Raw genomic sequence first — 21,094 nt, 5'->3', positions numbered from 1 at the left:
AGTGAAGAAAAGATAAGTTGGAGTAGTATGGGCATTGTCTTGATGACCTAAAGGAAAGAAGCAGCCAGGAGGATGCTCACAGATAAAAGGGAACCAAGGTTTACAGGACATCACTCTGTATTGACATGGTCTTGCTGCTACACTGTGCAAGGAGGAACTCATGTTGACCTTGGTCTACTTCTGGAAACTGGAGATTTGCCAGCTGTCCTTTTGACTTCCCTCATGCTAGTGTGAACAGAGGGACAATCGAAAGAGACGACAGCAATCCTGGAGTGGAGTTGAAAGTATTGGAGTCACTGTGGGAGTCTGGTGGCCTCCTCCATGGCATGCACTTAGGTGGACAAAAGAATCATTGGTGGGCCGGAGTTGTGGCTCAGTGACAGAGTGCTTGCCTAACATGTGTGAGGCACTGAGTTTGATCCCTGGTACTACATGAAAATAAACAAATAAGGGGCTGGGGATGTGGCTCAAGCTGTAGCGCGCTCGCCTGCTGGCATGCGTGTGGCCCGGGTTCGATCCTCAGCACCACATACAAAACAAAGATGTTGTGTCCGCCGATAACTATAAAATAAATATCAAAATTCTCTCTCTCTCTCTCTCCAAAAAAAAAAGAAAGAAAAAAAAAGAAAATAAACAAATAAAATACAAAATAGGGGCTGGGGATGTGGCTCAAGAGGTAGCGTGCTCGCCTGGCATACGCACGGCGATCCTCAGCACCACATATAAAGAAAGATGTTGTGTCTGCTGAAAACTAAAAAATAAATATTAAAAATTTCTCTCTCTTTAAAAAATAAAATAAAATATAGGTATTGTGTCCATCTACAACTAAAAAAAAAAAAATCACTGGGAATCAGGAAGCTCTTGTTGTAGCTGAAGGAGCTACTAAATCTCCAAGATCGATGGACAGGTCTTATAAGTCCTGTTCTCAGGAGAATACTGGATTGGTTTTTGTTGAAGTTGGAAAAAAGCTCTCTCCTCATAAATCATCTTGATTATTTCTGTATGTGGAGATGGCCAAGAAAGGATGATCTGGAAAAATTTGGAAGATAGAATAGCTGGATTCTCCTTATCAATTTCCCATAGACTAGTTGTGACAATTCAGACAAGTTGTCTCTTGGTGACAGTTTTAACCTATGAATTGATTCTCAGGGAGTAATATATTAGATTATGTCTGTGATTGATTTCTGGATAATAATGTGTTAATTTGATGGAGTCTAAACACTTGGAGCCTCACTAACCTATAGGAAATAAATAATATTTTCCTTATAATATTTCCTTATTAGGATTCAGAGAAGATGTGCATTGAAATAGTCTCCCTGACCTTCTATCCAGAGGCTGAAGTGATGTCTGATGAGAATATAAAGCAGGTGTATGTGGAGTATAGATTCTACGATCTACCCTTGTCTGAGACAGAGACTCCAGTATCCCTGAGGAAACCGAGGAAAGGAGAAGAAATCCACTTCCACTTTAGCAAAGGTGAGGTACCCTGTGTGGTGAGGGGTAGAGGAGGCTGACAGACATTTAGATTGATGGTCAGAAGTGCTCTGGATTTCTGATGGAGGTGAATCCAGCCATTTTATCTTTTATGATGATGATGGCGATAATGATGGTGATGATTTGCAGTACTGGGGATTGAACCTAGGGGTGCTTTACCACTAAGCTACATCCCAATCTTTTTTATTTTTTATTTTGAGATCTTGTCTGAGGTCTCCTGAGACTGGCCTCAAATTTGGGATTCTCCTGCCTTAGCCTCCTGAGTAGCTGAGATTAGAGACAAGTGCAACTGTGTCTGAATACTCTTTTCCTTTTTAAAAATTAATTTATTTTCTTAGTATATCCTGCCCTAGTATGTACAAGATAGCAGTTGACTTCTCATTTAGGTAACAAAATTTCTGAGATGGGCTGACAAATCTGAGGTGTGCGCAACTATCAGAGATCTGGACTGTTGTCTTCCTATCATTCCACAGCCTACCTAACCTTCTATCTTTGTGGTTAACCCAAGGTTCCTAATGACTGCTGGGGAAAGGAAGAATGCCTCCCAGCTGAGCCCTTTAAGCAGCCTTCACAAAAGTCTCATACAACACAACAGTCTGAATTAAATCCTGTCACCATATTAAACTAAAAGATAGACAGGAAAGTGTGCTAAGGTTGCAATATTCCTATACAAAAAGATAGGTGTCCTGAGTTGACCCTACCACAAATTTGAATCTCCAGGTGCCCCAAAAGAATCAGTCTCCTAGAATTCTCTAGCTTAGGGAGTAATGGGAGCACATTTATTTTGGCATATGATAGAACAGCTTTCAATGACGATTATAAGGCTTCTTTTTCTTAAATAACCAGATGGTAAATAGTTTAGGCTTTGTAGGCCAGACAGTCTCTATTGACTGCCATTGTGTTTCAAAAACAAACACAGGCTGGGGGTGTAGTTCAGTGAAGAGCATGTGATTAACTTTATTTACAAAAAAAAAGGGGGGGGGGAAGCCAGCTCATAGATCTAGTTTGTCACTTTTTTACATAGACTACTTATGAAAGACTTCATGCCCAAATAGCAACAGTATGTGATTTTTTGCTTTTTTTCTTACCTTTAATACAGTGATAGACCTGGACCCACTGGAGCAACAAGGCCGAAGGCAATTTCTGTTTGCCATGTTGAATGCACAAAATCCTGAGCAAGGACAGTAAGCATCTGATTTCCACTTTAAAAGGAAGGAGATATTCAAACAGGAATTTAAAAGTCTGAGTTTAGTTTTGAGCTGATGCTGAATATTTTAACAATTTCTTTCGAGTTAATTTATTCTTTTGTGTATGGGGATTACTGGGTATTTAACCACTGAGCTATATACCTCTAGCCCATTTTTATCTTTATTTTGAGACAGGGTCTCAATAAATTGCCCAAGCTGGCCTTGAATTTGTGATCCTCCTGCTTTAGTTTCCCAAATTGCTGGGAAACTGTGCCTGCCAAGTTAATTTACTGTTCTTTTTCCTGGTACCAGGGATTGAACCCAGGGGTGCTTAACTACTGAACTACATCCCCACCCCTTTTTTATTTTGAGACAGGGTCTTGCCAAGTTGCTTAGGACCTTGCTAAATTGCTGAGGCTGGCTTTTGAACTTGTGATCCTCCTGCCTCAGTCTCCCAAGTCACTGGGATTACAGGAGTGTTACCACTAAGTTAATATACTATTAATGAATTTCTCATCTATTTGAGCCCAACTGATGTTTGTGACTACTTGATCAATTATTTAGTCCTATAGGTTTAGTTCATTTCTCACCCATGCCAGCCCTTGACGGTCCTTTTTGTGGCAGTAATCTACTTGTATATTGACATGGAATGGACAGCATGCTTTGACATTCTAAGCTAATTAAGTTCTCACATGAAGAAGTGTTCCTAGCTTGCTAAAAATTGTGCCTTGGTAATACTAATTTTACATTTAGACTTTTAAAATTGTCTTTTTATGGGAATATTTCAATTTTGTTATAACTAAGTAAATTCTATATCTCCTTTAAAATTTAGGAAAGCCAATAGGCTTTATTTTTCCTTTAATCTGAGTTTTCAAGTTATATGTATTGGTTACTTATACTAAAAAGAAAAATTATTGTTTGGCTGAATTTCAAATTTCATATGTTTTGGTTTAATTTTGGAAATCTGGCAATCCTGTTTTCTCCTGTGTGTGATTAAGAAATGATACAGGGCTAGTGTTTTATTATTTAAAAAAATATATATATATTGGGCTGGGGATGTGGCTCAAGCGGTAACACGCTCACTTGGCATGCGTGAGGCTCTGGGTTTGATCCTCAGCACCACATAAAAATAAAGATGTTGTGTCCACTGAAAACTAAAAAATAAATATTAAATTCTCTTTCTTAAAAAAAAATATATATATATATATTAGTTGTAGTTGGGCACAATATCTTTGTTTACTTTTTTTTTTTTTTTTTACTGTAAAATGGTTAAAATAATGAGGCTCGAACTCAGGGCTTGCATGTGCTAGGCCAGCACTCTACCGCTGAGCCACAACCCAACCTCAGGGCTAGTGTTTTGTTACTTTTCTAAAGTTCCAATAATTTTACTTTGTCTCCTAGAAAGGACTGAAAAAAGGAGCCAGTTTAAAAAAAGTGTTGCTGACTTCAGTATTATTGTGGGCTTAGATAAAAATTTATTGATAACTTTTGGAAATGGAGACTGATAATTTGCCTTCTGTGCTAATGTTAAATTTAATTTTCACTTTTACTTTTAAAAAAAATATTTTAAATAAGCTGTAGTTGGACACAATACCTTTATTTTATTTATTTATTTTAATGTGGTGCTGAGGATTGAACCCAGCGCCTTACACATGCTAGGTGAGTGTTCTACAGCTGAGCCACAACCCCAGCTCCTTTACTTACTTTTTTAATTTTCAGAATTCTTTTTTTTTTTTTTTTTAAATATTTATTTTTTAGTTTTCGGCAGACACAATATCTTTATTTGTATGTGGTGCTGAGGATCGAACCTGGGCCGCACGCATGCCAGGCGAGCGCGCTACCGCTTGAGCCACATCCCCAGCCCGAATTTTCAGAATTCTTATAACTCTCTCTTCCTTTAGTATATTACAGGGCTGATCCTTTTCTACTCAATTTTAGATTTTGATTGATTTTGCCTTTGATTTTTTTTTTTTTTTTTTTTTGTTAGTATTGTACAGCTGACTGTAGAATGGCTTTGTATTCTGACAGGCCTGGTTTTGAATCCTCATTCTCTCACTTACTAGCTTCATCTTTGCAATATTACCTAACTCCAATGCTCTTGTGAGAATAAAATTGAAGTGACCTAGTTTACAAAAGCACCTGGCATGGTGGCTGGCCCATAGCAATGTCAGTTACTATCCCTTTCCTGGAAAGCTGGGGTAGGGAAGTTAGCATTATCCCTTTGCATTGTTGAAGATCTTAGTAGTGATATAGAATTTGTGATAATCACAAATGAATATTGTTTACCCTGCTGAAAATGTATCCTTTTTAGGAAGGCCTTCTTTTCAAGTGAATCTTGTTTAGCTGTGCTTTAAGAACTTGAATTTTTAGTCCAGTTCTTGCTCCCTTAGCATTATTAGCATCAAGATTTGCTTTTTTTAAAAAAATATTTTGTTTCAGTTGTAGTTGGACACAATACCTTTATTTTATTTTTATATTGTGCTGAGGATTGAACCCAGCGCCCTACATGTGCTAGGTGAGCACTCTACCACTGAGCCACAACCTCAGCTCCAAGATTTGCTTTTTAAAAATTAATAGAACCAGGTGCAGTGGCACATGCCTGTAATCCCAGTGGCTTAGGAGGCTGAGACAGGAGGATTGCAAGTTCAAAGCCAGCCTCAGTAAAGATGAGGTGCCAAGCAACTCAGTGAGATCCTGCTTCTAAATAGAATACAAAATAGGGTTGGGGATGTGGCCAAGTGCTCCTGAATTCAATCCCTGATACCCTCCCCACCAAAATTAATAGGAATACGAAATGTCCAGAATAGGCAAATCTAGAGAGATGAAAAGTAATCAGCAGTTGCCAGGAACTGGGAGAAAGAATGGGTAGTGACTGCTTAATCAAGATGGTTTGTTTTTTGAGGTAATGACCATTCTGGAATTAGTGCTGATGGTCACATATTATGCTTATACTAAAACACACTGAATATTGTAAAATGGTTAAAATAGTGAATTTTATCTAAGGAAATTAATGGGATTATTATGGATTGTACAAATTTCTAGAATTCAATACCATTTACTAGGCTAAATCAGGATAATACTAGTTGTCAATGACTACTTATTGCTTTTGGGGCTCTGTACTATGTGCTTTACAGCATCATCTGTGAGTACTCCAAGGAATGTACTTTTTATACTTGTTTTCCAATTTTGCATTCCTTGTGTTGCCTTTGCTCATGTTTGGGATCCAAATCTTATTTAGAAAACTTCTCCTAATATCCATAATATTTCTCACAATAAATCCTTCAACATTGTAAATTGTGTTACCAGGAATTTTTAGAAAACTTTTTTTAGTTGTTAATAGACCTTTATTTATTTATACATGGTGCTGAGAATCGAACCCAATGCCTCATACATGCCAGGCAAGTGTGCTACCGCTGAGCTGCAGCCCCAGCCCTTACCAGGAATTTTATCTTGATAGTCTTGAGATCTGATCAACTTATTTTTAAAAATCTTTGTGTTTTCTTCTAAGTGCCTGTAGTAATGGGTCTTTAAATAAGTAGTTTTACTTAATTAAAATGATATTGATTCCTCACTTTGTTGTCATCTTGTCTAATATAGGCAAAAGAAAGGTGATTCAGGGGAGAATATACTGTATTTTTTATGATTATTTTTCTTTATTTTCTTTTTAAAGTATAAGGGGATCAGCAGTACTGAAATAAATGGATTTTTCCCCCTTTAGTTTAAAGTTTACAGTGGTGAGTGATCCTATGGATGAAGAAAAGAAAGAATGTGAAGAAGTAGGATATGCATACCTTGGACTGTGGCAGATCCTTGAATCAGGAAGAGATATTCTAGAACAAGAATTAGATAGTAAGTAATAAAAATTTTTGTGCTTCTCAGTTCCTAATTTTCTAAGAAAAACATCCTAATATTGAATAATTTTGTTTTGCCTTCAATATATCATTATCACTTTGAAGATGGTGAGAGACGAACTGAATTGAGATCTCTTCCCCATAGCTGTCTGTATTTCATTTCTGGATCCAGCATAAAAAGTAATCAGTTGTTTATTTTAGCTCTCTTATAACCTCATTACAATTAGAATCTATTTTGACTCTACAATTTTTTGAGATAGGGATTATTATTTATTTATTTTTTGGTGTTTTAACCACTGAGCTGCATCCCCCTTTTGATTTTTTTTTTTTTTTTTAGTTTTCGGCGGACACAACATCTTTGTATGTGGTGCTGAGGATCGAACCCAGACCACACGCATGCCAGGCGAGTGCGCTACAGCCACATCCACATCCCCCTGCATCCCTCTTTTTAAGTTTTTTTTTTAGTTGTTGATAAACTTGTATTTATTTATATGTGGTGCTGAGAATTGAACTCCGTGCCTCACACATGCCAGGCAAGTGTGCTACTGCTGAGCCATAGCCCCAGTCCCCCTTTTTAAAATTTTTTATTTGGAGACCGGGCCTTGCTAAGTTGCTGAGGTTGGCATTGAACTTGAGATCCTCCTGCATCAGCCTCTTAAGTTATTAGCCTTACAGACATGTGCTTCTATATCCAGTTATGGAATATTTTTTATTTAAAGAGAAATTAATTTGGGGCTGGGGTTGTGGCTCAGTGGTAGAGCGCTTGCCTAGCATGTGCAGAGGCACTGGGTTCGATCCTCAACACCACATAAAAATAAAGGTATTATGTCCAACTACAACTAAAACAAATATTTAAAAAAATTAATTTCAATAAAATTCAGACATCAGAATTTCCAGAACTCTTAATCAGATAAGGTTTGTAAAGTTAGCTAATACCTTTCTCTGTTAATTTGTTCATGTACAGTCCCATATTCCATATGGATACCAACTCTCTTCTTCCCTCATATCCACTGGTCACCAAGTGATAATCACTCTTTTTTGTCTTGACCACATTCTACTATTATTTGATGTACTGTGTTTACTGAATTGATATAAAGTTGTTCTGATTATAGAGGAATACTCTTCAGATCAAATACAGTTCAAACTTTAGCAGGTTGACACAACTTCATTGTGTTCCTTTAGTATCTTTCCAACTATGATTATTTAACCTCTGTACGCCTTTTCTCAACTTCAAAACAGGGATAATAGCAGTAGAATGTATTTCACAGAGTTATCGTGAAGATTAAAGGGACACTTTGGTAAATAATGGAAGATTAAGGGCCACGTAGACAGTGCCTGGCACATGGCAAGTGCCATCTGTTAGCCACTTCAATTCCGCTAATCTGTTTCATCCTTGAACATAACCAAGACTTCAGTGCCAAGAAAAACTCTTATTAGCCTTTTCTAGTGATCTCAAAATTCCCATGCTTATGAGTGCATGCTTCTCAAATTGTTTTTAATCATCCAATAAAACCAACTTAATAGAGTAATCCTCTCTCTTCCCCTCCAGGCTTTAAACATGTTGGTCTTTAATTTTAAAAATGACAATCTGCTTTTTGGCCCTATTATCTACCTTATCACTGCAAAATTCAACTCCTTTGATCTATTCACTGAATGATCAGGCCAAAGCAGTTTTATTTCTGTACCTCCTATATTTTTGCATTATTTCCATTCCAAGCATTTTGTGAATATTTTCACTTTTCCTAATTGCCAAATCCAATTGGTTTTTACTCATCTTTCCTGACTTCACTAAACCAGTAATGCTTCTTCCTTTTTAAACATTTTTTTTTTCTTTTCATACTAGGGATCGAACCTGGGGGCACTTTTATTACTAAGCTACATCCCTAGCCCTTACAGGTATGAACCAACACACCTGGCTCGTCCCCCCCCCCCATCCCCCCAGGATGTTAACTATCACTTTCTAGCTGGCTGGCCCTTTTTTGCTTTGTAGATTGTTCTTCCCTGGACTGTTCCTTTGAATATTTAATTATTCTGGTTCAGTTCTTGGTTTTTCTACATAATACTGTCTGGGAACAGGTGGTTGAATCCACTCACAGGGTTTTAACTATTGCTTAGATGATCTGAAATCTAGGTTTCTAGACCAGATTGTTTATACTACGTAGATACACGATAGATGCCATTACTTCCCCTGAACTCTAATTTCTTAAACTTTCTAACTTGTATTCCATTATTCAGATTACAATGGCCATTTTCAGTCTGATCTTTCCTCCTTACTCCCAACACTGAGTTAACAAAATTTTACTTATGTTTTGAATCGTTCCCCACCCCATAAGCAAGTATTATACTTAAGATCCTCCCTTACACTGCAAAAGCCTCATAACTACTCTCCTAGGCTTAGTTGTGCCCTTTTGAAGTTTTTGAATAATGAGGTCACCTTCCTAGAACCCAAAACGGACACTGCCACTTCTGATGCCTTTGGTCAAAATCAAATTCTTTAGAACAAGTCCTTTGTGATCTGCCCTACTTATCTGTATAGGTTCATTTCTGCCCTTCCCTGTTGTTTTCCAAACACATGATCTCATGTCTTGGCATACTTGGAGCATGTCTTATTTAGACTTAGCTCATGAACTGTCTCGAGAAACCCTTCTATTTCTCCATTCTGGCACATGCCCCTTTTCCCCAAAGCACTCTGGGCTTTTACTTATTATAACAATTATATACTATACTGCAACGACTGTTTTCTATCCACTAGACAGAATCTCTTCATGAATTGGGGTAGTTAGTTTATTCACTTAGTATCCTCAGTACCTAAGATAACAAATATCTATTTTGAGTTTTTTAAATTGAAGATGCTACTGCCTAATACTTTTGCTTTTTCTCCACAGTTTTTAGCCCTGAAGACCAGGCAATTCCAATAGGAAGGCTGAAAGTTTCTCTTCAAGCAGCTGCTGCCCTCCACGGTATTTACAAGGAGATGACTGAAGATTTGTTTACATGAAGGAACAATGCTTTTCCATTCTAAAATCCAAGGGAACCATAGTAAAAATCTCTTATAAAGTAACTTGCTATGCCATAAATTTGGTTTACTGTGGTATCTATTATTTCTCAGTCTAATGATAAAAGTTTAGTGATGAAGGTTTATTTTTGTGATACTAGTGGGGTAAAGGCATTTTCCTTCCAATGCGTCAGCACTTAACCAGTGGATAAGCAGGTTGCTTTCAGGGACTGCAAAGGAATGGTCACAAAAGATGAATTTATAAAAACAAAACAACAAAAAAACCCACAGTTTATTTATCTTTTAGTTCTTCCAAAATTGAAAATATCAAGTCCTACTGCTAAGGAGAAACAAAAACAAAAAAACCAAAAAACAACAAAACATAAAATCTGAGACCCTTCCCCCCCTCTTCTCTTAGTCACAGAACACAGAAGGAAGTGCAGTGGGACAGGTGGGTGCAGAGAACCAGGAGGGGAGGATGGCAAGATAAACTCCCTCAATACTTAAAAAGCTGTTCTTCAACAGAAACTGTGATAAATACAGGACAATGCAGGACAAGTAAAAATAAGGAGCAGCAGTGATGAGAGGCTGTGTTGTAGATAATGGCCTCCCTTCCTCTTCTCTTTTCTTGTCAGGGTATTCTAGGCCCAAGGCATGAATTGCCCTTCCAGATCTAAATGTAGACTCCTTTGAGCCTCCCTCTAGGTTTCATTTGAAGCAGTATGTGAGGTACCACCATTCTTCCTTAGATACATCAGAAAAGAGACTGTGGTAACTTTGCCTTATATCATTGTACCATGTGGGAATTTTAAGAAGAAAAACCAAGCCAGGGAGTGTCACTGCTTCTTATGTCTTCCAAGGCAGTAGAGATACCTCAGAACCTACATGAGGCCAGAAACCAGGAAAACTGATGAAGCCACCAGCCCAAACTGCCTCACTAGCTCAAGCTGCATCACAATCGTTAGCAAATTCCAAGAATCCTTTCTTGAGTATTGCAAAGATGGAACTTAGACGTGAGGAAGGTCATGGCAGTGGGGTAGGATGGAGGGTTGAATTTGCTGGTCAAGAACCATGGTACAGGTAGTTAAGGAGCTCCTTGTACCACTGTCTTAGAAATATAGCTTTAGAGACACCAAAGATAAGGTATCAGAAGCCATCGATGTCCTGGTAGAAGGTGACAGGAAGAGAGGAATGAATGGTATTTATTAACAGCTGAAGCCTCCGCCCTTCTTCAAGAATACCTCCTCCCTTGCCATCTGAACTGGGGCCATTGGCACGGGTCCTGGTGGGCCTGAAATTCCCCGAGTAGATTGGTCCACACAAATGGCCCCCTAAACCCATACACACAAATGGCAAAACTTCAAAGAAAATAAAAGGAAAAATACAGTTTCTATGTCATGTAAAATTTTCAGGAGTTGGCTGGAGGAAGAATAGAGCTCAGAGCCAAAGTTCAGATGTTACTTCCTCTTTTTCTTGGGGGGTGCAGAGCTGTGTCTGGAACCACGGTTAGAGCCACGGCCTGAGCTATGTACAGATGCCTTCCTCTTTCGACTCATACTTCGACTCTGTTCTTCCTCCTCCTCATAACGACTTTCTCGGTCCGCTAAACAGAAGGAAGTATTATTGGTTAGCTTTAGTTACCTACTGGATAGCATGAAATAGTATAGAGAATGTCCTTTAGTCAGACCTGAATTTTAATCTTTAATCTATCACTTATTAGTATGTGACCTGGGGCCAGATGCTTAACCTTTCTGAATCTTTATTTATTTGTAAGAAGAATTATTTAAGGATTAAGTACGATGTCCTGCTCAAAATACCTATCATGTCTGGGATACAGCAGATAATGTTTCCTCTTCATCTTTAACTTGTATTTGGGGTTTGGTTTCAGAGTAACTAGATTAGCACTACAAAGATATTCCTCCTAACCTGGAGCCTTACATGATTATGTGGTATCATGGCTATGAGCACCCTGGAAACTTTGGCAGATGAAAAAGACATCCGGTTAAGGTGGTGTCTTATCCACTTGGAGAAGTTAGATACATTCTGGACCTTATTTCTCCTTTATTCATTGAAACTGTAGCTATGGCTCCGAGTTTTATCATGTTCTTTTGTTCTTCTCATGGGGCTACTAATACTAATACATCAAACTACAGAAACATGTCAAAAATTTGTACATAAATAAATGAATAAATAAAAACACCAAACAAAAACAATTATTTTTTTTTAACCTTTTCGGGCTTCTTCTTCCAGTTCATCCCAATCCTTCCCACTCTCTTCTTCACTGCCCAATGATTCCTTGGAATAGTCTGAAATAACAATGATCACAAATTAGTCTATAGAAACAGAAACATCATAGAATGACAGAATTAAAAAAAAAAAAAAAAAAAAAGGCAGTTTCTAGCTTGGCATGATGGCACACACCTGCAATACCAGTGACTTAGAAGGCTGAGACAGGAGGACTGCAAGTTTAAAACTCAGCCTTAGCAACTCAGCAAGACTGTGTTTGTTTTAAAATAATAAAAGAGCTGGGGATGTGGTTTAGTAATTGGATACCCCTGTGTTCAATTCCAGGTACCAAACAAAACAACAAAAACAAAGTTTCTAGAAATCATACTAAAAAGCCATGACAAATTTCTTTCTTATAAAAGACCAACCTGATTCTTCTGCTTCTGATGAGTAGTCTTCATCACTATCCTCCTCTTCCTCTTCATAGTCATCCTCTGATGGATTAAAAGTCTCATCTTCAATTTCAGACTCTGAATCCCCTTCTTCGGCATCACTCCCCTGGCAAGTTAGAAAGACCATAATACTATTAACTTTCCATTCCCATATTCACCTTATAATGAAATTCTACCCAATTAGTACATCAACATTTTACAAGAAAAAACAAACAAACAAACAAAAAAACCCCTGAGTGACTAAGAGATCAAATCACTTGTCTAAAATTAATGTCAAAGTACTGTTATCAGACTCTTAACCACCGCCTTAGTGTATCTTCCTTCTTTATTTTGTGCTAGGGTTGAAACAGGGCACACCGACTCATTTCTAAATGATTGATTTCATTCCTCCTTACCTAGGGAAATTAATGACCGAAACTTTGTAATGTTGCATTATGTAAATGTGCAAGGACCACTTTTCATTAAGTGATTCTTATAAAACTCGTGTGGAATGTTTTTCATAATTTCAAAGAAATCATGTGAGTGGTCACCAATAGCCAATCTATCACATACTTGTAAAACTATCGAGGAAAAATAATAATAATACCAAGTTCCATTCAAAGCTTCTCCCAGTTGGTCTGATCCTTTATGTGCTCCCTGTATGCCATTCTCCTAACTGCCAAAATACAGTAGGCAACACTGTCTGCCAGAAAAAAAACCCCACACTCACGCACCTCACCCTCAGGCTCCAGGAAAGACCAGCCACCTTGTTCAAAGAAGCCCTCAGGGTCATCAACGATGGTCTTCATAATTTTAGTCCAGTTGAGGGACTGTACTCCTTCTGTGTACTTTAGGTCACAAGAACTGAGAGAAATGACATTATAAAATCAGAATCAATCTTCTATATTTTCTAAGAATTTCCAATGTGATCTTCCCCCACATGATCTTGACCATTAGTTTCCTTGAAGAACAGATAATCTTTTCCAACTAAAACAAACTGTTCTCAACCAAGTCTGAGCTCAGCGTTCTCTTCCATTTTCTTCCTTAAACACAAGGTTTTCCCCTTAGTCTTTCCTTCCTGTTCACTTAAGTTTGTCTTTTTCCTCATTGGTCCTATTCTTTTTTTTTTTTTTTGGTACTGGGGATCGAACCCATGCTTAACCACTGAACCACAATCCCAGCCCTTTTTAAAACTTCTTATTTTGAGACAAGGTTTCACCAAGTTGCTGAGATTGGCTTTGAACTTGAGATCCTCCTGTCTCAGCCACCTGAGCTACCGAAATTATAGGCACGTGCCAGCCGGTCCCACTCTTAATTGCAAATGGTCTTAACTTATAATCACTTTTGTGATTATTTTTCAACTCTGATCATTCACACTACCAAGTTAAGAGATAGACAGTTTTTTACTGGCCCTAGCTCTTCCCTTCTCAACTTTTCATCACTTCCTGTGTTTTGTTTATTTGATGAAAGGCCTATTTGAAGATAGGGGCACACCTTAAAACAAAATCAAAACAAAACCGGAAGAATATCATATAGTAGTAGTTGAGGTTAATCAGCTTTAGACTAAAGGTTGTTCCAAACCATGCCAAAGACATCTGAGAATAAGCCTCTAGAATCAAAGAGAATCCAAGAAAACTGTATCCTAAAATAAAATCTAAAACATATAAAATAATATGAGAAAATACGGCATCCAACAATGTGGAAACACAAAATCTGGCAACTGATCACAAATATCAGCACTCAAAGGGGCAGCAGGAAAATCAATCAATAGAACCATTCAGAATATAGAGATGATGAATTAAAATAGCAGACGAGGACATTAAACAGGCTATTATAGGGCTGGGGATGTTGCTCAGTAGTAAAGTGCTAGTTTAGTAGCCTTGGGTTCAATCCCCAGTACTACCAAAAAAGAAACAAAAAAACCACCCACTATTATAAATATTCTCTTCATGTTCAAGATAGAAGAGCGAAACTTGAAGATAAAGGAAGAGATAATATAATAGCTCAATGTGAAGAAAACTATAGAATCTACATTCATAACTAAGAAGCTCAAGAAACATCAAGCAAAATAAACAAAACTTCACCAAAGCACCAAATAACCAAACTGTGAAAGCCACCTGAATCAGCCTGAGGAAAAAATGACAATATACAGGGGAAAAAAGAGTAACAACAGATGTCTCCTAAGAATCTCTGGAAGCCAGAAGACACACCAAGCAATATTTTTTAAGTTACTCTATGACTGACTCAACTTAGAATTCTGTATCCGGTGGGAAAAATATTGAGAATCTATCACTAGAAAACATACCTCTCAAAAGTAAAAAATTCATTAGGAAGAGGAAAGTACAAAATGGGACCAAGAGCACTAGGAATGGTAAATACATAATTTATATTTATATGTAAAATACATTCATATAAAATGTCCCCATTTGTAAATTAAAATATAATTGTTTTGAAGCTAAAATAATGTGGTAAACTGCAGACTGCATAATAAGTTAGAAGTAAAATGAATGACAAAAAGAAGAGACAAAAGCATAAGAACCTTATAACAGTAAGACGTGTTAAGTTGTACAATACTACTGAAAGCATACTACGATTAAAGTAAAGAAGTACATGCAGGGCTGCGTTGTGGCTCAGTGGTAAAGTGCTTGCCTAGCATGTGTGAGTCACTGGGTTTGATTCCCAGCACCACATTAAAAAAACAAAAATGTATAAGCAAACCTTATAGCAATCATTACAAAAATAAAAGGGTATAGCTAGCAAGCCAAATGTGAAGATAAAACAGAATCATAAAAAAATAATAAAAAATGGCATGAAAAGTGGAAAAAGAGAATAGATGGGAAATATAGGAAATAAATGGTAAGACTGGTAGATCAAACCCAACCATACTGATAAAACCCCTCCAACATTCCAAACCAAACCAAGACCCAAATACATGCGGTCTCCATGTAACCCACTTTAAATATAATATAGAACAAAGTGGGAGTTTGGGGCATAGCTCAGCGATAAGTGTTTGCCTAGTGTGCATGAAGCCCTGGGTTCAATGCCCAGCTTAATAAACAAATAAATGAGGAATGTCTATAAAGTGAAAAACATACAAACAAACAAACAAAAACAAACAAACAAACAAAAAACAAAACAAAACCCAGAAAAAAAATGCCACATAAATACCATACTAAGTAGATTTCAAAACAAGAAATAGTTTGAATATTCCTTATCTGAAATGTATAGGACCAGTAGTGTTTCAGATTTTTTCAGATACTGGAATATCCATATAAATGAGGTATACTGGGAATAGGACACAGTCTAAACAAAAAATTCATTTGGTTCTCATAACATATAGCCTGACAATAATTCTACATGATATTTTTAGTGTACCTGCATTCTGACTGTGACAGCTGGTTTTACAGACATAGTGGAATGATTCAGCAATTTCTTAAATATACGTTTAACCCTATGACCAAAATCCTATTCAACCGCATTTACTCAAAGGAAATTAGATTACATGTACTTAAATCTGTATGTAATATTTATAGGAGCTATTCGTAATAGCCCCTAAATAGAAACAACACAAGGTCTGTTAACTAGGAAATGGGTTAAATAAGAGATATCCATACACTGAAATGCTACTCCATAATAAAGGGGAAGACAACTAATGCACACAACTTGGATTAATTTTGAATGCTAAGTGAAGAATGCAACATACAAAAAGATTACCTACTGTGTAATTGCATTTATGTGAAATAATGTAATGGGATAGAAATCAGTGATGGGGATGCGGGAAAGGACTGACTTCATAGAGGCATGGTATGATAGAAACACTCTATCCTAACTGTGATGGTGGATATATTTACCAACACTCATATCATAAACTGGTGAATTTCTCAATAAAGATTGCTAAAAGTTCATATGCTGGGCTGGGGTTGTGGCTCAGTGGTAGAGGGCTTGCCTGGCATGCGTGAGGCACTGAGTTCAATCCCTGGCACCACATACAATAAAGAAACAAATAAACTAAAGGTATTGTGTCCATCTATAACTACAAAAATATTTTTTAAAAAAAGTTCATATGTATTTATATACAATACTTGTACTCCTCTCCCAACTACTAGCATGTTTCTTAGGAGAAATCCTTACAGGGCTGGGGATTTAGCTCAGTTGACAGAGTGATTGCCTCACATGCACAAGGTTCTGGGTTCAATCCCCAGCACCATACACACACAAAGAAACAAAGAAAGAAAGAAGAAACCATGTATTTTTATTTCCCTCAGTTTGTTTCTAAGCTATGGATCCATTTCTTTCTTCTTTTTTTTTTGAAGAGGAAAAACTTGGTTTTGCTCATGGTTTCAGAGGTTCAGTCCATGCTCTAAGGTGAGGCAGATCATAATGCTGGAAGGGAGCAGCATAGAAAACCTACCCAGTTCATGACAATCAGGAAGAAGAGAGGTGAACCCATTTCGTAAAAAGGAGATTTATATTTATAGACATTTCCACTTCCTAGATAATGGGAAAATGGGGAATAGCAGAGTAAACTATTTAACAGCTACCCAAACATCACACTTAGGGAGTGACCACTCCTTAAATTATTGGGGTTCTGGTACTTCCACAAGAAATTATTTTGAGTATGAGTGTCCCTCTCATGTACGTATGTTACAAATTAAAAAAAAAAGAACTAGTAAGAAGTATGGAATCTCTTTGGATGAACATTTATTATACATGCACACAGATATTTTTACACATGTACCAACTAGATAGAAAAAAAATCTTGGAATTTTAGTTTCTTCATGTAAACATTCACAAACTACTACTGGGAATTCAGGAAAAAAATAAATGGATTCTTTGGGATCTGTCATATTTAACAGACCTCGAATCCTTGTAACTTAATCTAAAGGTAGTCTTACCTTAAGTACAACAGTGGATTTTAAAGTTGTTTTCCTCTAAAAAGGCATAATCTTGACATTTTTTGTAGGCTGGCCCCAAACTCATGGGCTAAAGTAATCTTAGTGTCTTAGCCTCCAGAGTAGCTGGGTCTATAGGTGAACACCACTACACGTTTATGTAAAACATACAATACTTAAATTCTTAAAATAGGTGATGACTGGCACATTTACTTACTTCAACCATTCCTTGATGGGGTCAAGAGAGGCTACAGGAATGGCATTGATCATTGTCACTTTCTTACTGTAGTCCTTGTAGACGATTACCATATCAAAGTTCTTCAGATGAAACTGGACCCTCTCAAAATGGATCAGTTCTACTTCATCCAATGTCACCACAAAAGGCGGCTATTAGATAAGAACTAGATCATTATATAAATACTTCCCCCAAAGTACTAGTACTTTCAAATACTTTCAGGATCTAAATTATCACACAGGAAAACTAAGCTTTTTTTTTTGTGTGTGTGTTTTTGAAAGGGTAAACTAGTATGAGATACTAAGAAGCCCTAGTAAAACCATTTGCAAGATAAAAACCCTAAGAAGAATAAATTCAAGGAAATTATGTAAAGAAACTATTTTTAAAAAGTACTTAGGGCTAGGGTCGTGGCTCAGTGATAGAGAATTTGCCTAGCATGTGTGAGACATTGGGTTCAATTCTCAGCACCACATATAAATAAATAAAAATAAAGGTCCATTGCCAATAAATAAATAAAAATAAAGGGAGGCAAGACATACTTACCCATTCAGTAGCATTTACTAGCGCACTACTAGTGGGCTGAAGGAGGCAGGTACTCCTATAGGGAGCTCCATTAAATCTGAAAAGAAAGGAAACTCATAAAAGTGGGTTTAGCGGGGCTGGGGATATGGCTCAGCAGTAGCGCGCTCGCCTGGCCTGCGTGCAGCCCGGGTTCGATCCTCAGCACCACATACCAACAAAGATGTTGTGTCCGCCGAGAACTAAAAAATAAATATTAAAATTCTCTCTCCCCCCCCTCTCTCCCTAATAAATATTAAAAATTCTCTCTCTCTTTCTCTCTCCCCCTCTCTTTAAAAAAAAGTGGGTTTAGCAAATGTTAAACTACTACTGCTGTGACAAACTTCCCTCCCCTCGTGCCAAACAAGGCTCCTACATACTCACTGAAGACTCATCTCCAGGAGACCTCTTAGCCTTAGCCATTCATGCAAATCCTTAAAAATTTTAAGGGGGAGTGGATGTCTCAAAGATTATCAGTCATGGGAAAAAACCGGATGTGTTGTTTACATTTAATTATTATTAAAAAAAGTAATCCATTTTCTTAAAAGACAACCTGATAAAACTGCAGATCAAGAAAAAGATAAAATGTGTTACCCCAAGTCCCTAAAAGGCACTTCAAATTCCAGTTCCTCTTTTGTTAGAGCCTCTACTTTCTCAATGAAATTTTTAAAGGCTGTTTTCAGTTTGTGCCTCATTTCTCGCTCCATCTGTAGAAAAAAAAATATTAACTTCAGCTATCATGTTACTTGTTAATAGTACCTCTCCTCAAAAGTTTGAAGTGATTTTGTAGCCTTTAATTCTCATAATTACAATTCTAAAATATAACTTATTAAAAATCATCATTAACTACCAGGGTGAATCTATAGCTAATTCCCAAACACAACTACCATCGAAGCAGATACTTTGAGTTATTCTTCACAGTTGTTTATAAAATACAATAATTCCTGTGCTCAGATCTGGACCACATCCTTTGCTACTCTACAAATTCAACACCAAATTTCACAGACCTGTTCGGCGTAGAGGTCATCTCGGTCATGCATATGCTGATGTTTCCCTAAGTCTGTGGTGATCTCTCCCACTTCTGTGTAGAACTGCACATCTGTGTGCCGCTTCTTCCCAAACATGATGGCATTCTGGTGGCATAAAACAGAAAGAACAAGAAAGAAATCAGAAGACTTAGGCCACCTAACACACAGAAGGAATATGTGAGAAACAAAACATGATAATGCTGGGGCTGGAGTTGTGGCTCAGTGGTAAGAGCACTTGCCTAGCATGTGTGAGGCCCTGGGTTCAATCCTCAGCACCACATATAAATAAATAAATAAAACAAAAGATCCATTTACAACAAAAAAAGAAAAAAAAAAAACCCATGATAATGAAACATAAAAATATGTAGGATGGACATTTTAGCAATCAAGACATGGGCTTCCATAGAATGCATGTAAAATTAATTAAACCAGCGGGGTGTAGTGGTGCATGCCTATAATCCCAGCTATCTAGGAGGCTAAGGCAAGAGGATCACAAGTTTGAGGTTGGCCTCAGCAACTTAGTGAGAACCTGTCTCAAAATAAAACCATTGGGGGGCTGGGGTGGTGGCTCAGTGGTAGTGCGCTCGCCTAGCATGCATGGGGCACTGGGTTCAATCCTCAGCACCACATAAAAGGAAACTAATGTATCTACCTTAAACTAAAGATACATAGTAAATAAATATTAAAAAAAAAAAAAATAAAATAAAAGCATTGGGGATATTGCTCAATGCTAACCCTAACCCTAACCCTAACTCAAGTTGCTTGGATTATAGGCATGTACCACTGCAGCTGGCTAGACATTATGTTTTGGTAGTTACTATATATATCACAAAAGGAACAAAAATACTTAGTGCCTTCTAGATGCTAGGCACTGTGGACTTTATAAACATATTTTCCAAGCCTCTTCATGATTTTGTTACAAGATTTTTTATCACTATTTTATAGGAAAGAAGTGAGAAAAATTAAATATTTTGCTTAAGAGCTCATAATCATAGCTAGTTAAGTTAAAGGGCATACCTTGAGGTGAAAGTGTAAGACAATAATCATTTCTCCATCACAGGGTTGGAACAAAGCATGTTTAATATTGTTATATAGAATATCTACTTTGTCTCCTCGGACAGATGTGAAGCGGAAACCTGGGGAAAAGAATGAAGAAGCTAAGTGTCAATCAGGATAATTAGGTTAGATCATAAAAAGACATTTTGTGTCTTCTGGTTATAAGAGGGTAAGAGGAAACACAAAGAATTGTAGAGTTTTCCATTCTTACTGGCCATATAGCAATGTAAGTAGATCCTCCCAACATTTCCTTGTCATACCGTATTATCTGATCAACAAATGTGCCCCTGAAGACAGAGCCCAGAAACACAAAAGATTATTTGTATGTACCATTGACATGGGCCTCCAGTGAGCCTTGCATCCTCTTTTGGGCAATGTTTGGGCGAATATATAGATCTTTCAGTTTGGGGTTACTCCGGTTTAGATTGATCACAAGCGAGTCTTGTTTGACAATGCCCTAAATAGAAAAAACCTTAATGTGAATCCTGTGTACTCTTACATGCTCTTTAAAACACATATGTCCTTTTGAACAAAGGTACTTAATTAGTCTTGTGTTCAGGCTCACCTCCTTTTCTTTCTCTTCTGCTTCTCGAGTCTTGTATCGTTTCTGTACTTCTTTTATAATTCGGAACGCATTTTGAAGGTTCAAGGCTGGTACTGTCTGTTCTCCAGGTGCCTTCATATTTGAAGCTCGGTATGTACTGTAAAAAAGGGGAAACAATTATAGAAGTTTATCTGTCTGGCCAGGTAACCTGTATCCATTACTACCAGTATATTTTATATCTGGATCAGTACATATGTATATGTTAATATGTGTATATTTATTTTGAAACAGGGTCTTGCTAAATTGCTCAGGCTGGCCTTGAATTTGTGATCCTCCTTCCTTAGCCTTTCAAGTAGCTGAAATTATAGGTGTGTGCCATCACACCTGGCTTAATGCTTTTAAGAGAAAAACATACCACTATGTAGTAAGAATGCTTGGAAAAGTTTTAAACAAACCACCAACCAACCAAAAAAACCCTATTGTTCCTTTCTTCTCTTAAATGGAAAATATTATAAATATTCTAAATCCATCAGAGTGGGGAAGATCACACTTATTTTCAAATCTGGCACATCACCCCCCAAATCTGGCACATCACCA

The 21,094-nt window shown here is 37.3% G+C and overlaps 2 protein-coding genes across 29 annotated transcripts in view; one reads left to right on the top strand and one right to left on the bottom strand.

Moving 5' to 3' along the window:
* Rpgrip1 (RPGR interacting protein 1) overlaps window positions 1–9,609 on the top strand; it is a 70,976-nt gene extending 61,367 nt beyond the window's left edge. For 18 of the 28 annotated variants that reach the window (XM_078050373.1, XM_078050371.1, XM_078050368.1 and 15 more), the window contains 5 exons: window positions 1,284–1,476; window positions 2,594–2,678; window positions 6,400–6,530; window positions 6,870–6,935; window positions 9,418–9,609. In XM_078050373.1, the coding sequence (XP_077906499.1) occupies window positions 1,284–1,476; window positions 2,594–2,678; window positions 6,400–6,530; window positions 6,870–6,935; window positions 9,418–9,530 (588 nt within the window). In that variant the 3' untranslated portion in view covers window positions 9,531–9,609. Of the gene's footprint in view, window positions 1–1,283; window positions 1,477–2,593; window positions 2,679–6,399; window positions 6,531–6,869; window positions 6,936–8,375; window positions 8,429–9,417 lie in introns of those variants that run through there. The other 10 variants (XM_078050378.1, XM_078050375.1, XM_078050376.1 and 7 more) reach the window with 4 other exon arrangements.
* Window positions 9,610–9,785: 176 nt separating this feature from the next.
* Supt16h (SPT16 homolog, facilitates chromatin remodeling subunit) overlaps window positions 9,786–21,094 on the bottom strand; it is a 33,581-nt gene continuing 22,272 nt past the window's right edge. The window contains exons 16-26 of the mRNA XM_005341477.4: window positions 20,519–20,654; window positions 20,284–20,410; window positions 19,915–20,033; window positions 18,877–19,002; window positions 18,464–18,576; window positions 17,855–17,930; window positions 17,294–17,463; window positions 12,919–13,048; window positions 12,182–12,311; window positions 11,756–11,833; window positions 9,786–11,130 (exon numbers count right to left, since the gene is read on the bottom strand). Coding sequence (XP_005341534.2) covers window positions 10,985–11,130; window positions 11,756–11,833; window positions 12,182–12,311; window positions 12,919–13,048; window positions 17,294–17,463; window positions 17,855–17,930; window positions 18,464–18,576; window positions 18,877–19,002; window positions 19,915–20,033; window positions 20,284–20,410; window positions 20,519–20,654 — 1,351 coding nt within the window. The 3' untranslated portion in view covers window positions 9,786–10,984. The remainder of the gene's footprint in view (window positions 11,131–11,755; window positions 11,834–12,181; window positions 12,312–12,918; window positions 13,049–17,293; window positions 17,464–17,854; window positions 17,931–18,463; window positions 18,577–18,876; window positions 19,003–19,914; window positions 20,034–20,283; window positions 20,411–20,518; window positions 20,655–21,094) is intronic.

Source organism: Ictidomys tridecemlineatus, chromosome 5 (assembly GCF_052094955.1).
Source record: "Ictidomys tridecemlineatus isolate mIctTri1 chromosome 5, mIctTri1.hap1, whole genome shotgun sequence".
Lineage (NCBI taxonomy): Eukaryota > Metazoa > Chordata > Mammalia > Rodentia > Sciuridae > Ictidomys > Ictidomys tridecemlineatus.
This window is presented reverse-complemented; position numbering and strand designations above follow the sequence as displayed.